Source organism: Apteryx rowi, unplaced genomic scaffold (assembly GCF_003343035.1).
Source record: "Apteryx rowi isolate R43461 unplaced genomic scaffold, aptRow1 scaffold_445, whole genome shotgun sequence".
In the NCBI taxonomy this organism is placed as follows: domain Eukaryota; kingdom Metazoa; phylum Chordata; class Aves; order Apterygiformes; family Apterygidae; genus Apteryx; species Apteryx rowi.
The window spans coordinates 290,569-308,526 of NW_020450700.1; the positions used below are offsets into that span (position 1 = coordinate 290,569).

Genomic DNA, 17,958 nt, shown 5'->3' on the forward strand with positions numbered 1-17,958 from the left:
GAGCATGCAGGTTTCCCAGGAGGGGTAAAAGAGGATCCTCCATAGCCACATCCCACGCGCACTTCCCTGGCTGCATTCACCTGCTGGAGGCGTCCTGACTTGAGCAGTCTTTTGCCAACTACCCTGGCACTATAACTCTCGTCTTCCCCCGTCTTTCCTAGTTTAAAGCCCTCCTTACCAGCTTGGCCAGCCTGTTGGCATTTCTACTAAACTGCATCTACCTTTATTTAAAAAAATAGGAAAACAAAAGGAAAATCCTGGTATCTGTGGCTGAAAAAAAGAAGCTTAATATGAAATTTAAAAATCCAAGCAGCAAGAAATACTGAAAATGCCTTATTTAAAAAAAACCTCACAATTGGTTTCTAAACCATCTTATGACGGTTTATTTCTGCTCCAATTTGCCAGTTTTGAATAAGGGGTACTGGCACCTATAAGAAATGTGTTGATCTCTCAGAGTTTAATTGTGCTTAATTTTCCTCTTATTATACATTAGCCTTTTAACCCTTATTGGTGACCCTGGGCCTGCAAAATTCACATGCTAATAAATGCACGTAGGCTGGTGATTGCACATGCTCTGAGCAAGGGAGAATATACAGAAGGACTCTTCAAAACACAGAAAGTAACCATAGCAGCAGAGCTCTGCTTTGGAAAGAAGGACATGATTTCTTCTTCCCTCTTTTTTTTGAAGTTTGTTTTTACACTGGTTCCAGCATGACTTCCCATAAAGAGGTCATTTAAGTTTCAAATGGGAATTCTATTAGCTCACCAGAAAAAGCTCTCCCCCAGCTCTTGTTTAATGCAGATTAGACTCAAAAGCAGAGACTTTAGAAAGCATTTTAAGTAGAATAATAATCATTTTTGAAGGACTGTGAATGGAAGACCCTCCGCCCTCCCCCTAGTGAATAAAACACTGCCAATGAGTTGCCTAATAAAGCCCAGTGAGCTTTTCTTGATAAGGAAGTTAAGTCTTTGCTAGCTCACTGCTTATAGGCTAACTTGACTTTAAGTCCAAAAAAACCCCCAAACCCACTGTGTTTTTTTCTCTCCAAAATATCAGGAGTCTTTTTTTACAGCCCTAAATGTAAATCTACCATAACAGATTGTACAATGGTATAACAGATTGAACTGGCTTGAGCAAACAGTGAGAAGAATCTATCTAAAAATATGCTCATAAAATGTCACTGCTGGAAGCCTGTGAAAAGGAGATAACTGAAAATGTTTATTCAGTTTGGTGAAAGAGTGACTGTTGTCTGTCACTTCAGTACATGGTGATTTTTATGAGAATCTCTCAAACAGTGAGCACCAAGTACATCTGAAGTATGTTACCTTTCGGAAGCAGAACTACACCTCAGAGGTCCAGTCCTCATTTCTTTCATCTCTAAAACTACATATTTCAAAATATACATGCATGTGGAAATTAGCTACTGCCCACAGTCTTTAAGCCTATGTCAGGGAAAGTGAAAACCTGAACTCAACTGTGGATGAGTGTCTAGGAAATGCAGTGCTTCCCACTGGGCTGTCGCTGATGCCTGGTGCCCGGGGTGGACAGCTGCTGGTGAGAGCCCCAGCGCTGAGCTGCAGAGGCAGATCAGGCCTGGAAGGGATGGACAGTAGTGTCAGCAAGGACAGTGGTGCCACGCTTAGGCCAGCTCCAGTTGTGCTGCTCCGCAGAGGTGTTGTGCGCCTTCACAGCCAGTTCCTGGGTGTCAGCACACCAGGGATGGTTTCTGGTGGGCAGTGTGGCTGTGACTGTCCTGCTTTGAAGGCTAAGGAAGGTTGCATCTCCCCAGACTCCCCAAAATTGCGGGAGCAGCTTGGGAAGCAATAGGAGATGGGGCTCAGGCTTTCAGCCAGTGAAGTGCCTCAGCTGCCCTGCCACACACGGGGAGACCATGCCAGAGCCTCAGCACTGCTTATAAAATCCCCTGGCTGTGCTATGTGCCATTGCCTGGGACATCAGAAATAGCCCAGAGGGTTTGAAGCCTGCTGGCTGCCCCTGGCACGGCTGTTTTGTGCATACGCACACATCGTGACTGAGTCTGGGCCCTGACACTGAGAGGAGTGCCACTGCCCACCCTAGGGCGGCTGCGTGATTCTGCTTCCTGACTCAGCGGCAACAGCCAAGGCTGTTTTTAGCCCTTGCCATAAATCTAGCTGGCTTAGAGCTATTAATGGCCACGGGGTTGGGGTAGCCCATGTCTCCCAGTGTGTGAAAGGCTTTCCAGGGATGGCAGTGGCTGGATCCTGGTGTCCTTCTTCAAACAAAGCCAACTCCACAAAACCAGAGGGGAGAGTGTGGCACTTGCCTGTGTGCCTGCGCCAGCACTGTCTGGCTTTGCAGGGGTGCAGTATCCCTCCTGCCTCTGCAGGCACAGAGTTAGACCTGAGGGAAGGCCAACTGAGTGATGCGGCTGAGGGTGAAGGACTGAAGTAGACATTGGCTCTCCAGACTCTTCACTGCCTCCCACTGTGGCAGATATAACAGGTCCCAGATAGCAGTGACAAGAGCAGGAAAGCCTGTAGCGGGGTGTATGGCACTTCTTGCCCGGAGGGGATACAGGGAGAGTTGAAAAACTCTTTAAGGAATATCCAGCTGGGGGAGGTTTCTTTGCTCTCCTGCTCTTGGAGGCTGTCTTGTGCTGAGGGATTTTTCCTGTTGGTTTGAGGTTCTGCTCTTGCGGGAAGCCTTTCAAAGAGCTTTGAAGATGCTTTGAGGCATTTTCGAGAGGTGACCACCATTCATGCAGTCGCCTCTGGATGTTAGGGATGCTTTGTTCCCAGCTCTTACCTCAACCTGCTGTGCTCTAGCTTGCAGGGGACACCAATCATCCACTAAAATCTGGGCTTACTCCATGAAATTAGGATCAAAAGCCCCAGCTGCCTCTGGAAGCTGGCTAAGAGCCAGCCGAGGGAGGTGCTGATGAGTATGTTGTGCTCCTCCAGGCCTGGACCATGCTCAAGGCAGGCAACTGAAAGCTTTCTTTGGTGTGACAGCAGGATTGTGGCTATTCTTTACATTGTCAGTTACTTGTATAAATGCCTGGCTGCTAAATATATCTTGGTTTGCTATATTTTTGTTGGGCCTCATCAGAGCCCAGATGACAGCTGTTCATCTCTCCTTGCAGTAAATGCGAGGAGGGCCAGCTCATTACCACTGAAAGAGGTAATAAACCGCTCCTGAGCAGTGGTTGCTCCTGTTTTTTGCCAGGCAAGCTGAATGAGTTAAATACAGTTGTCTTCCTGATTTTACAAAGCTGTCCATGATTTGTGGTTGCCATCAGTTGGACCAACTTGAAAAATTAGGCAGTTGTGGGCCCTCCTAAGTTATGGACCATGTTCCTGATGATCACTGACTCCCCCCGGAGGTAATGCATTGGGGAAGATGCTAACTTGGTTCATTTTTGATTGATGCAAACTGAACATGTCTTTTTTAATATCAAGCCAATTGACAATTGGAGGCTGAGCATGAGGGATTTTAGCATAAGTAACTGATTTGCTCTTGGTGCTGTGGGGGGGATCAGGAAGCCATATGTTATGCTTGCTCTGTTGCAATATTAAAGCGGTATTAAAGACTCAGAAACAGATTGCTGCCAGCTCCTGTGAACCCCCCTGAAGCCCACGGGTGGCTGCTGCAGTGCAGATGTATGTCATTAGAGAGCTGCCGCTGCTGCTGGCATGACCCCAAAGTGCTGCTCACAGGAGCAGAGTGGAGACAGCTGAGCAGCTGAATAGCTAGACTAGACAAGCTGATTCCTTCTGACATTGTGATAGGACACATGCTGGCCTGAAATTGTGCTTTCATTAGTGCTTCCATATGAAAGCAGCATGAGTACGTTCCTAAAGGGCATGTTTTCCTCCCGGCCCAGGAGGCAGTGGTGGGAACCGGAAATCTTCAGCCAGGAGTTACTGTATATTTTCCCTAATCACTAGCATTACTGTGGGAGACAACAAGGGCCTGCCTTTTGCTCTCATCTGACAAGGATCAGTGAAGAAAGGGCCATTCCTCTTGGCATTAAAAGCCTTGTGTGAATATGCATCTGTTTGGGGGATAACTAATTCCCTGTGATTGCAGGGACCTAGGAAAGTGATGACATCCTTATTTCCTTCTGCTATCTTCCTGTGGTACATCTTTCCTGGGGCTTTGGGATTCTTGCCATGGATTATTTACAGGGTATTGGGAGCTGTTTTATAGGACCAAAGTGACAGGACACATGGGCAAACATACAAATAAAATGCCAAACTACCTATTGATGGGCAATGACTCAGTGTCGTCCCCCCATCCTCTCTCCAGACGATCGTGATGGGCTGCTGCTCTCTCAGGTCCCGGCATGCCCTGGCCGGGCGACCCCTTATTCTAGACTCAGGACTTCACAAGGGAAACTCTGGTTTTGCTGCCGTCAGTGGGGTCTTGCCATTAAACCTCAGCCACTGCTGGTTTGCGTGCTGCTCCACTCCCAGGGCTGCTCCTGGCCTACAAGGTGGGTTTGTGGGGAAATGATAGCATAGCTCTCTGCTCCTACAGCTATCAAAGACTTAGGTAAAAACATGCTGCATTTGGCTGCTGGAAGCCACCAGCGCAGTGTAAGGAAGGGGAGCCTTCACCTCAATCTGCTTCAAAAAATGTGGGGTTAACTGCAGCTTCGAGAGATCATGATGGGATTTTTGCTGGGATTAGCAGTGAGCCTACCAGAGACCCAGCAGGAGAGGCATGGTCTTTCTGCATAAATGCAAGGTAAAATGACTTCCACCTGGAATTATGAGGGGTGGGATTCATCTTGCACTTTGCTGAGCTCCCTGGAGAGGTGTTGCAGACAGATAGACAATTTTGGGGTGTGTTTCCTCTGACCTCCTACTGAATTAGGTGAATCACACCCCAGAAGAGTCCAAGTCACCAGAGACTCCTTTCAGCTCAGAGATTAATTCAGATATTGACATCTCCATTTGATTAGATTACTCTGAGCCATRAGCATTACTGTCCCCTGGAAATTTCTCCGTACTAAAACTCACGCAAGCAATGCAGCTTGCCAGAGTGGCCCTTCAGGCACAACATGTGCAGCCCTTGGCCATGCGAGGCCATGACCAGTGCATTGTCTTCCACACATGCTAAACAAATGGCTTTCAATATACAAGATGCTACTCAGATCTCTCTCTGACTTGCTCATCTCACAGTTAATGATGTGCCGAGCACCCCCCAGGCGTGTGATGAACCCAGCCCTGGGCTGGGAGGATGTCTCTGGCCCTTTCCAGGCAATGGCCAACAGGAGCTGCTCAGCAGCAGCATTCCCGTTTCTGCTGCGGATAACTGCATTACCGTGGCACAGCCATGAATGGGGGTGTGGATGGCCCCTGGGTTGTGGTGGACAGGCGGGAATTAAAAAATCACTTAAACTGCCAGTGGTTGCAAGCTGTGAATGCATCAAATCATCTCTGTACATCATGTTGTCAGAGGCCTGGGCTCAGAGAAGGTGGTGAGTGCTTGTGCTGGGATGTAGTGTTCAGGCAGGCACAGGGCAGGGGTGGACGGAGGGAGGCCCATGCCCAGATGCTCCCCATCTGATCTCCAGCAACAGCTCAGGGTGCGCATCCTCATACCTTTTGTGCCTTGCCAATGAAGGACACTTCTTGCCGGTTCAGCCCCTCAAGGGAATTCTCTTGAGCTCTGGTTTCAGGGATCTTTTAGTTGTATTATAGATTTCTTGCTTTTCTCCAATTTCTTATTATCTGTCACATAATAAGCATGGAAGCAGGGAATAGCTCAGGAACCAAGCTAGCGATCCCCAGCTCCTGCCCTCGCATGTAACCCTGTCCTATAGCCTCTCCCAGAACCTGCAGGAAAGGACTCTTAAAGCATTAGCAGAATAAACAAAACCCCAGCAGTGATCCTCTGCAAAGACACAGGAGACAGGCTGATCTTGCAGGAGGTGGAAGAGGCAGAGCTGCCAGCAGAGGTTTCTGTTCTGCGTGGGGAGCAGGATGACTTTGTGGTGTCTTACTGCAATGCTAAAACCTTCCTACTACCCCAGTAGCTGAGGAAAATGGTACTTGTGAAGGAACCAGCTGAGAAACTCCAAATCACCATGTTTAAACAAATATTAATATATTGGTGTTCCAGAGCCCTAGAGGACAAGGAAAGGCTGGAATAGCAGCAGCCATGTAGTTAGCAGCTGGTGTGGCTAAAGTTAACCCAATTTGACCGATAAGACTGAAACTTGCACCTTTTTTAGCCTATCATGTAGGCTGTGGGACAGGGGAGAGGGTGATAAGGAAGAATGGAAACCTGACTGTAGAGGCTGTGTAAATTTAATCTAGTCCTTATCTCCATCTTGGACATTTCCTTTGTAAAATGTTTTGATAACTGTCAACAGAAGATAGGTAGAGTGAGTTCTGCTCACTAGCCTTTTGCCAGGGCCAGTTCAATTGCTGGACTGGCAATTAGCTTGGGCCATTTTAATACTAATACTAAAAAAGGCACCTAGACACATGAATTTCAGGGAGATCAGAAGAAGAGGACCTTTTATGACCCTGTGCATTTTTTTTTTTTTTTGTCTCCAGAGGATGACAGATTTTTAATTATTTGCTTGTCCTCTCTCTCTGTGCTGTATGACCAGACACAGCCCTTACAATCGCCTGTTACAGGCTAGGTACAACTTCACCAGAAGTGTGTGTGTGTGTGTGTGTGTGCATGCACATGCACATGCATATGTTTATCCATCAGCAGTGGTCTAAGATAGCTGTAAGCAGCCTGCAAAGCCACTCGCACTGAAGAAAAAATCTGGAGAGCTTTCTGGGCTGAGTGCTGGCTAAGAGGAGCTTGGAGTGGCAAGCAAAAATACTGTCTCTCTGGTGTCTCAGGACTCTGTACCTGCTTGGCAAGGAAAATCAAGTGAAGATGTTCAAGCCTGCTGCTAATGTTTGCACTGGATGGACAGGGGAGCCCGTGGGATGTGTATGCTGTTCCTGCCTGGGGAGGATGGCAGCTGCCTGTGGCGTGCGGAAGGGCTGTGTGTGCAGTCTGGTCTCTGCTGCGGGGGGTCTCGCAGCTGCATGCATGCTCTAGCTACAGGCCATGGAGGGAATTTTTTTCTGTCTCTTCTTCTGGAATAAGCCCCTTTGTGTGGGTTGTGCTGTAGTGTGATACTGTGTAGTGGGAGTGCAGGGTCCTGGCTGTGCACAGACACCACCGGCGGCTTCTTGTGTGGGAAGTTTTGTCCGAGAAAGGACGATGCTGGTTTCCCACAGGACAGTTTGTGGAATGACATTTCTGTTTATCAGCGCAGTAACCTCTGTGTGCACTTTCCCATGGGCAGTGAGCTCCGGCTGAAGAGTTTGAGGCCAGAGAGCTCCCTCTCCTGTCCCTGCATGGTTAAGGCTGTTTTAGCTTTAAGAGGAAGCTTTATACAGAAAACACTGCAAATGCCCCCTTCACATTTCACGCAACCTGGCCATCACTGTAGGAGAGCTGCAGGCTCCAGGCCCAAAACAAAGGTTTTGGTGCTTTTTCCTCAACAAGCTCCAGAGCTGGGGGAGGAAGCAGTGGAGGTAGCTCTGTCCTGGATGGAGAGACAAGGCCAGGGTGTCACTGGGCCCTGTTAGACCGGCAATGCCCTGGCCAACATGTCCTCCCATTATTCTCACCATGATGCATTTCAGGAAAGCATGGCTGAGGGGAAAAAGCAGGCGTGCGAGGGCTGGGGAGCTGCAGCTGCATGGCTGCATCCTGCGTCCCACCGGGGTGGATGTGCGGGGTCAGGCGGGTCCCAGAGGGCGATGGTGCAAGCGCGGATACTGGCCTCTTCAGACACCCATCAAATCTGCCCTGCTAGAGCCTTCCTAAATTACTCCCCTGAACTGGCCCTCTTCCCTTGTGCTTGGGGGCAGCATCAGCCAGCATTACTTGTCCTGGCTGGTCTCTGGTTCTCTTGGTGGGAGCTGTAGGGCACATACTGGGGCAGAAACAAGGGAAAAGCTCTTCCTAAGTATGCTCTCAGCAGGTTCACTAAAAACATGTTGGGGAAAATGTTGTTCCACTGCTGCTTTTTCATTGCTGGATTTCTATTCCTTATCCGTGTGGCTGGATTTAAAAACTGATGATCTGAGCCAGGAGAAACAACTCCACGTTGTTTAGTTTGATAAGGGAACAATTCCTGCACAGGGACTGTAGGGTTTAGGACCTGGAAGACTAAGATACCCTCATCCATTCACCCCCAGGAAATTACCCTGGATTTCTGGGGCTGTGATTTGTCTATCCTTGCTGTGCTCTTGCAGTGTGTGATCCCTGTGGCTGCTTCCCTTCTCCCAGTGCACATCGGGCCCAATAGCCCAGCATGAAATTTTGTTCCCCCTCTGGGAAGTGCCCAGAGATGGTGCTGGGCTTGGGTGACATTGCCAATACAGATTATTGGCAATGAGGGTTATGAAGTCCAAACAGTGCAGATCCTCTGCTCCCTCTCTCCTCTCTGAGGACTGCATTTGTACTCTTTAGCTTTGCAGCTGGATGGTTTTGGGCTCTGCTGAGAGRAAATGACAGAAAGGCTGGTAGCTCTGGAGCAGTCTTACCCCTTTTCTTGATCACAGCATTAGAAAGCCATTTCCAAGCCTGGCTCATGGGTCATGCACCTCTATCTCTGAAGTGTCATTTCTCCTCACCATATGGAGCTGGAGACATCAGGGCATATAAGCAATGTGTATCTGGTATGCCAAGAATACTGCTAGGGAAGGGATCATGTCCCTGGGGTACACGTGGGTTTGGTGCCACTTTTCAAAGCTGCTTTTGAGCCTGGGGCTCTGTGATGGAGCCTGCCCTGCTTCTGGAGCAGTGTGGTGGCTTTCTGCCTTGCACCACAATGGGATGGGGCTGTGGCACTGGGCTCCAGGTTTGGGGCTTCTCAGGGAAAATGAGGCAGCAAGCAGTTGAGAGCCTGGTGCTTGGAGGGAGCTGCTCAAACATGAGCACTAGGGCCAGGGAGAGCAGGAAGGATCCCAGGGAAAAGAGGCTGCAATTTGTGCTGTCTTGAGGAATTAGTGTGGCAGGACTAGAGAAAAGGGAGTAAATGGGAACTTAAAACAAACTGAAAAATACCAGAAAAACTAGAGAAGAGGTGGAGACAGCCAAAGAGAAGGCAACTGCTGTAGAAAGCTATAGAGGAGAGGCAATTCTGGTGTAGCAAATGAATGGTCGTATAAGGCCTTGCTATATCCATGTGTGATTGATCTCTGATGCTTAAATAGTGTTAGACCCTTTTTCTTAAATTCTGCTGAGAAGGAAACTCTAATAGTAATTCAGCTACAAAAATGCATGTGTTAAGAGCAGAAAATGATGCCTCTTCTTACCCAAGGCCTGGTGTGGGAAAGGAGGAGAGAGTGGATTTGTTTAAGGGATTTTGAGGGAAGGGGGATGGGAAATGCTGTATCCTATAAAGGGATTATTTCTGTCTCAGCTTCACTGAAAATGGTAGAGGTCACTGAACCCCCAAACGGGAACTGTGGTAATATTGGGTGAAGTAGGTACAGGGGGTGCCTGCTGGTTAAGAGCTGCCTCTTGTTTTGGTTATTTTTTGTTATGAAATTACATGAGAGGCCTTGTTCTCCATAAACAAAATTTTGATGATTGATTTATTGATATTTTCATTGTTAAAACTTTATCTTGAAGCTTTTTTTTTATGTTTTATTCAGCAGGGTGTGTCAGAAGGCCCAGCTGGGGGGAACTAAGTTCCTGGGGTGCCCTTGAGCTTGCTGTGCAATGGAAGAGCAGTTTGATGGATGTCAGGAAAAAAAAAGGACTATTAAAATAATCTATCCTAATCCTTTTACCCTCAGTGAAACTTGGCAGTAACCACTGAGTAAATCATAATGTGACTGAATAAAACTGTCATGTGAAGTCTTGAAATCATGACTGGGAATTGAAGAACTTATCATGTCCCCAGGAAAGCTAGTTCAAGGCATAATTAGCATTGATGATAAATATTTCTATTCTGAAATCCTGTAGTTACTCCTCCAAGCCATGAGATCGTACACTCTTTTTCTTCTTGTTTTTTGATTGATTGCAGCAATGTTTGGTCAGAGTCCTCTCCTCCTGCTAGTGTGGGGTGTTATCTACTCACCTCCTCAGCTTTCTCCTAGTAAAGCTGAATGAGGCAGCTTGCACCAGTCTTTTGCTCCAGGGCAGGTTTTTGAAGCCTCCAGTCTTCCCTGGGGCTGTCTTCTGAACTGCTCCCAGGTTTTCAAAATGCTTTTAAAAGTTTTGCTGCTGGAACTAGGCACAGAGAGCGTGTCCAGTTTGAGATAAAGACATCACATTTAGATATACAGATGTGAGTGTCTCTCTCTCTCTCACTATATCAGTGGAGATCTGGGGTTGATTTGGTAGGAGCAGGAATGGCCTGTAATTTTCCATGTGTGCCAAGAGATCAGCCACATTCTCTGTGATCAGAGTACAGGAGAAGAGATTAAAACCCGCTTTAGGCAAGTCAGCAGTAGGCTGAAAGTCCTCTATCCGTCACATTGCCCCCTGCTGCAAGGGACAAGAACGTGGTCCTGCCAGAAATGAAGAGTGACAGCCGTCTTGAGCACATATATGAATGCAGTGCCTGGTGTAGCTACTCCAGCTTCATCATGTGTTCACAGACCCTAAAGAAGGCACCAAAATCAGTGGTGCTCTTGTGTATTACTGACCTCCGCAYGACTAGCAAGCGGGACTGACTGGAAAACTTGATTCTCCAGCTCTTGAAATTCTTTTAACAGTGCTTCTTCTATTTGGCGCTTGTAAGACTGCACCTGGAGTAGTGTGTCCAGTTTTCTTAGCTCCCCAGTACAAGACAGACATTGATTTAATGGAGCGAGTAGAGCAGAAAGCCACCAAACAGGTCGGGGGCTGGAGTAAGGGATATATGAGGAGAGGCTGAAGGAACTGAGTTTGTTCAGCCTTAAGAAGAGAAGGCTGAAGGGAGATCTTATCGCTGTCTGCAAGTACCTACTGGGAAGGTGTAGAGGAGATGGAGCCATAGCCTTCTCAGAAACACACAGTGGAAGGGCAAAAGGCAACGGACACAATTTGCAAGAAGAAAAATTCCAATTAGCTACTAGGAAAACTTCTTTCACCATGAGGGTGGTCAAACACAGGAATAGGTTGCCCAGAGAAACCGTGGATTCTCCATCCTTGCAGATACTCAAAATAGGCCTGGACAAGGCCCTAAACTGCCTGATCAGTTTGGCCCTGCTTTAAGCAGAGGATTAGACTAGATGACTTCTTGTGGTCCCTTCCCACCTAATTTATTCTAGTATGCTATTACTCTGTAATTCCCTCAGTGCTCTGCTATGGGGCTATGCTTTAAGTCATCCAGAATACCTGGCTAATGTGATTTAAGATATCTATTATTGATCAGGTTATGGGGAGCAATATTTACCTCTGTTACTCCAGAGTACACTATCCAGCCTTGTTTAGTTTCACACTGAGTGGGACACCTGCATGCTAGATTCCTGTCTCACAGACAGGTTTGTGCCTCCCTTCCCTCCAGTGCAGCACGACAGACTCTGCTTTTCCATGGTCTGTGTGTCAGATGCAGGTAGCTGCCTAATTCAGAGCAGGGTTTTCCTGCTGTGAGCTGCCACACTGGGGACAAAACCTGAAGGAGTCCACTAGACATTTTATCAGCACCTTTTATGTCCAGCGGGATATCCCAACACAAGGAGTCTCACTGTGGGAGAGAAGATCCTTGGGGGAAACTCAGTTTCATGAACAGCAGAGGAATGATACTTCAGGTTATGCCATTATAACTGCATATGTGGTCATGTGTTTTCTGCAGGCTTTGCCCTGAGTTGTAAATGGCAGGTAAGGACACTGAATAGATGAGAAATGTGTTTTTAGAAAGTTAAAGAGAGTGGGGATGCTAACCATGTTAGGGCTTTGCTTCCTGGTGAGAGGATTTCCAATAACTGCTCATTACCTTGGGAAAGGCTGGCCTTTGTCATCAGGTAACCAAGCTGCAGGTCGCCTAATGACAGCATTCTCAACCCAGCAAATCAATGGGCTGCATTGGCCAATCTAATATTTAGCTAGAATCAAGCTAATATAGATTTTTGTTTTGTTCTGCTTTAGATTTCTCAGTGAAACAGTCCCTTAAAGTGCATTACCTAAACAGGCACCATGGAGGCCTTGCAACTTAGTTTTTAGAGTCCTCTCTTAAGTTATAAACCCTGCAGTGAGTGGAAGGCAACTTTCTCTAAGCAATGTGTTTACAGCTCTGATTCAGGCAAAATTTTCATTCAGACTGCTGAACATTTGGTTTAAGACCTTAAGGTTCAGAACAGTTCTGGAGAGATGTCAAGCATCCTTCTCTTCAACTGAGTTGAGTGAGTTTATGAAAAAATGGCAAGGGTTAATTCCAAGCTTGGTGGCAAAACTGGTGGCCATTGAGACTACCATGTATCATCTTGGCAGTGTTGTCTCATGGCTTCCTCCTTTTGTCCTGTTTGTGCCCACCTGCTCTCTATCTCAGGTTATATTTAAAATATTTAGACTTTTTTTGCTGCATGTAGAACTCAGACTTTGGGATTTTGGGGCCTAAAGTAGGGGCTCTTCAGCATGATACTTTATACAAATAATAACTGTGTGGGAGTGAGCTGTGAGTGAGGATTTCAGGATTTGGAAATGATCAGTTTGGCTGGCTGAGGCCACGCAAAATAATCATCTGCCTTGAACTGAGGGAAAAAATGAAACAAATACTGTGTCCTCAGCTAGTAAAAAGTCTCTTCCATGCAGTTATCCTCATCTACTTTAATCTGAATTAGGCCTATTGCTGCAGTGATACGAGCCAGTTCACAACCTGGAATCAATGACTGTCCATCCTGCAGGGCATCTGCAGTAAGACGGAAGAAAATGAATCTGACAGTTTTGCTGAGGAAGAGCCTGCCCTACAGGAGTGTGGAGCATTACCCAATGCAGCCACGTAAGCCAGCTGAAAGCCAAGGCAGCGCCTGCTAAGACGAAGCAGGTGTCTAATGGATAAGTAAGGTTTGTGGGCCATAAGCTGTGCCTGGGTGGAAGGAGCTTTGTCAAGGTGTTCTTATGTGGGTGGACACTGAGGATATTTACAGCATCGGTAGTTAGGACCCAGGCTGCTGGCAGATAGTCATAGCAACTTCATTTTCTTGCCTAGCTCATGTAACATCTCTTCACAAATGTCAAGGGTACAAGGACAGAGATTTCTCCCTTCCCTTCATATTCTAAATAAACAAATGGTTTCATTTCCTTTGTTATGGAAGGCAGCTTCTGGCTTTTTAAGCCTCAGACGTGACTCTGGGAAGGAACTGGCCGTGGGAATGACAGGTTCAGCCTTCAGTCATGGAGTGCTATAGTTAGGTTGTTGGCGAAGATTGTGGCAAAGCTTTTGGTGAAGGTTGTGGCAGATTAGAATGAGAAGAAACAGCAAATCTTAAGGAAGGGTGAGATGATGCAGTATATTTGGGAAGTTGAATGGATGATTGCTTCTTCCCCTGTTTTTCAGGACGTTCAGTGAGAGCATCTCCTTTCTTCACTTGCCTTTGTAGGCTTCATTTGCCTACTCCCTCTGGTTGCTTGGCTTAGGAACTAGCACCTGTGAATGTGTCCTTCCCTGAAGTGACAGAGTTTGACATTATTTGAAGAAATGTATACAAGACAAACAAGTAGAAGGACTCACCCTATCTACTAGAGGTGCCTGCAGATAACTGCAGATCCTCACCAGCACCAGGTTTCTCTTCCTGGAAGCCACGTATCCCATTCTTCCCCTGAGTCTCACTCTGCACGTGCCCTGCAATGCTATGGATTATTTCTGTAACAGAACAGGAATTGTAGGTCTTGCACAAATGTCTAAAAGTGAAACAATCCCAGGCAAAAGAGTTTTAACTGCACTCCTAGAGTTTCATTTCTTAGCAGTAGTGGCACTCTGTGCAGAGAACATCCCTGAGCCCTTCACAACAGTGCCTGCACACATTACTTCGCACCTGTGACAGTGCGGGAGTAATTTACACCTTTCCTTCCAGTTTGCGTTAGTTTGAATTCATCAGTGTTGAGCTTTGTCTGCAGCTGATCAAACATGCCAGGGCCTGGAGGTGGGTGCTGGGTTCATTCCTCTGGCTGAGACTTCCAGGTGTGCAGTCTGGAAGTGGACTTGCAGGAACAGCTTGGTTATACAACATCCCACACCTGCCTCTGTCTAGTTGCCCTTGAGCTGCTATTTCACATTTCTGGGTGTGTAAATTCCTATAAAGAAAGAAGGTGTAAAACTAATTAGAGTTTTTGGATTTTTCTTTTCTGAACACACAACTCCACCCTGGACCAAGCACCCTTCTAAACACCCAAAGAATAGGTGCAAGCCAGCTGGTAGGACATCCCCTAGTTTGATGGTAATTGTTAGCATTTCAAAGCAGGGTAGCAGCCTACTGTTTTGACTCTGGCTCTGGCAAGGTGCTTGCTTGAAAATGCTGGTCCCAAAATGTAGTTTCATGGAGAAGGATATATGTGATGGGGATGGATGCTTTCCTCTGTGATATTCACCGACAGTATGTATACAACTAGGTATTGTGCCTGGTGTATAAACATAACACAGCTGACTTCCCTTCGCAGCAAAGATTTAAAGTACCATTTTGTGTTTCATTGTGGTCTGAAGTTGCTGCCGAATGTCCTGTATCATCCACAAAGGTTGGCCTAAACACTCTATGGAATAATCATAGCTTTGGCTTAGGGAAGAGATATATTAACCTGCTAACTGAGAGCTGCAAGTCACCTGCCAGACCTGAGGCTTTGTCCTGTCTTAGTCTATGTGAGTCGGTGCCCTTTTCAGAGTGTGGATTATGATCTTGGCAGGACCAGGTGGCAGAGGCCTGATAGGTTCGGGCAGGAGCAGCAAAGTAGGAGGCCTGTTAGAGCCGGCAAGTCTTATATGAGAGGAATGGATGTAAATGGATTAAACTAAATTGTTATAATGGGAGAATTCAGTGTGGCCACTCATTCTTGAATATCAGTAAGCTGTATCTATAGCAACACACAGGTGCAATGTTCTTCCTTGCAGGCCTGTTTGACATCTCCAAGTCCTTCCAAGCATTTTTTTCCTGCAGAGCCATCTTTAACAGTGTAGGCTCCCCCCTGTGCCATTGACTTCTGAGAGTAGTTGCTGGAGTTGCAATGATAGCACACGAGTTACATCAGGATGGTCCATAGAGGTGGCCTGGGGCTTGTGGACTGGTAGCTTTGGGTCCCTTTATTTGGGAAGGTGGGTGAAGGAATTTGGCAGGGGCAGGGAGGAAGCTGCAGTAGCTATCTGCCAGCCCCTCCCCAGCAGCAGATGACAGTAGGGCAGGGTGGAGTGGTGTGCACTGCAGAGGTGGCAGGAGATAGTCAGGCTCTGTATGGGCTCTGGCAAGCCTTGTGGAGCTGTCTGGCATCCCTGACCCCAGGAACCCACTTTTCTGTGGCAGAACAGGAGTGTGTCCATGCTTTGGCTGTTCCCACCCAGGCTGGTGGATTTGAGTGGGTGGGTTTCCCTGTGCACCTGGCTTTGGACTGGGATGGCCAAGAAATAGCCTGCTCTGCTATATCCTGCCTCCCCTCTGCTGGAGGTAAGCAGTGCCCGGCTGGGACAGTAACACGTCTAATACTACCTCTGCTACCTGTGCACCATGTCTGTGCTCTCTGAATGACCTGGAGCTAAATTCAGTGCTCGTTCAGGGCAACTGCTTTTCTGGAACGGCTGGGGCTAAGAGGGGCTGAGATGTCCGTGTTTTGCTGAGGTTTAGCTGCTCTCTGAGAGGATCTGGCTCAGGATCAGGGCCTGGAGCAGGAGCCACTGCCCCCAGACACAGACCTACCTGGACAGGAACTGAAGATACTGCCTTAAGTATTCCCTGAAGTCCCTGACTGGAATCAAGCGAAAAAGCAGAAAGCACGGGGTATTTTTGTTGCTGTTTTTTGCCTTTCCTCGGCCTTCACTTGGCCTCTGGGCCAGAATCCATCTCTATCTGAGTATTGGGCACACCAAATGCCTGGTTGCTGCAGGTGTCTGAGATAGCAGTGATGGTCTCACAGCCTCCTGTTCTTTCTGCGGCAGATGGTAGTTGTGGCTTGTAGCATTTTATGTTCGATTGGAAGCCTATTTGAGGGTATTGGGATGTGCTTTTGTAATGCTCTCTGTCCTGGGGTTGCTATATATATACTCAGCCCAGAAGGTCCCATAGAACATCTCCTGAGTGGGTGCCTGCAGTCAGTCCAATGTCCTAAATAGGACAAATACCACAATTTGCTAAAGGACTTACTCTGCTGACCATTTCTGATATGCCCCAGCTGGCATGAAGTGTTGAGATGAGTAACAAACTTGAACTTGCAGTGCCAGAAGATGATGTCAGAAGGGAATACTCTTTTTTTTCTTCCAAATCTACTCATTAAAGCAGTATATAGTATTGTCATACAGTTGAAAGGACGGTTTAAGGGGCTGCAGTGATGGGCAGGTCTCTGAATGCCTGGTTTCTACCAGTTTCCGTGGGGGCCTGGTCTTCTGCCCCTCTCCTGCCTTACCCACTTATCTCCTAGCTGAGCACTGGGCAGCATCGGGCCTCATAACTCATGGCCTGGGAGCAGGCTGGGCTTGTGTTTAGGTGAAGAGACTTCAGTGGCATCCCACACCACCAAGGTCTCAACAAGCTTCTAGTTTCATTAAACCTGAGGACATGCTTCAGTGAACAAGCCACATGCAGTGCTGCTGTAACGCCAGCAACACAAACCACCGATGGTCCTCTCATTGTGGCTCCAAGGGAAGCAACCAGCCTAAAGCTGTGTTGGCAGTTTCTTGCTGCTCTTTGTCAGTTGTGAAAATACACCTTTCTCTTTCTGTTGTCACAGAGAAAACTTTTTGGCCAAAGCGTGCAGATCCTCTGCAGAGTGGGGCTGCACTGACACATTCAAAGCTTCAGCATGATGCACAGCTTTCCTGTCCCAGCTGCGACCGGGACTGGGACGCATCACGGCCCACTGCTATTTTCTTTCATAATATCTGCAAGTCACTGTGAGTTGGTGTGGGGAGGCAGGAAGAGGGAAATGCGGCTGCTGCTTAAAGACAATTTCATTAATGTAAAATAAATATTGACATTTTAAAGCAGATGAATCTTCTTTCTTTTTTGGTAGCTATTTTCTCCTCTTGTACTATTTATTTAAACCTTATGAAACCAGGTGGCATATGGAGGCTGTTTCTCCATGAAAACAATTTCTGTCTCCAAATGCAGCATTCAGTGTGGAGGGAAAGTGAAAATGTATCAAGAGGGGGGAGGGATGAGAAGAGAGAGGGGGAGAGCAAGGCAGGGAAGGGGGGAACATGGTATTTCCAAAGCACTACCTTAAACCCAAAATCTGGAATTAAGCTACCCACTTCCCTATTATATCCCAAATCTTTCAAAAACAGATACTGTATTTAGGATCCACAGCCACATTTCTCTTTACAAGAGGTTATGCACACTGCAAGTGATCAAGGCTCTTTTTTTCCTTAATCTTTTTATGTACCCTTTATTCAGCTGTGAAATAGCTGCTATGCTTTACATTAAATCCTATGCGTGTTAACACTCATGCGCAATAAATGGAGGAGTTTACAGTTTCCCAGAAGATTAGCTCAAGCCTGGAGAAAGCGAAACCTAAGACTCCTGTAGGGTTTATCTACACGGAGACATATCCCGGTGCAAGGTGCAGCAGTTTTATTAGCATGAGGCGCCCCGCTGACACTGTTCACCTGGAATGAAAGTGGATCTGAATCCAAGGGACACTGCTGTAGTATGCGCCCATGTGGAAAGTCGTATGGGTAGGGCAATTACGCTGGAGGATTCTGCGCGGGACGGGACAACCGCGGGGCCGAGCGCGGGCTCCGGCGCAGCGGTTGGGCCCGGCCCGCACCCGCGGCCGTTACTCGGGTAACGGCTCCTCACAGCCACCGGCGGTGCCCC

General features: G+C 47.4%; 1 protein-coding gene across 1 annotated transcript in view; it reads left to right on the top strand.

The window, feature by feature from the left end:
• Positions 1-17,798: 17,798 nt before the first annotated feature.
• The window catches only part of RRM2 (ribonucleotide reductase regulatory subunit M2), a 6,747-nt gene continuing 6,587 nt past the window's right edge, over positions 17,799-17,958 (top strand). Inside the window, exon 1 of the mRNA XM_026076957.1 lies at positions 17,799-17,816. Coding sequence (XP_025932742.1) covers positions 17,799-17,816 — 18 coding nt within the window. The remainder of the gene's footprint in view (positions 17,817-17,958) is intronic.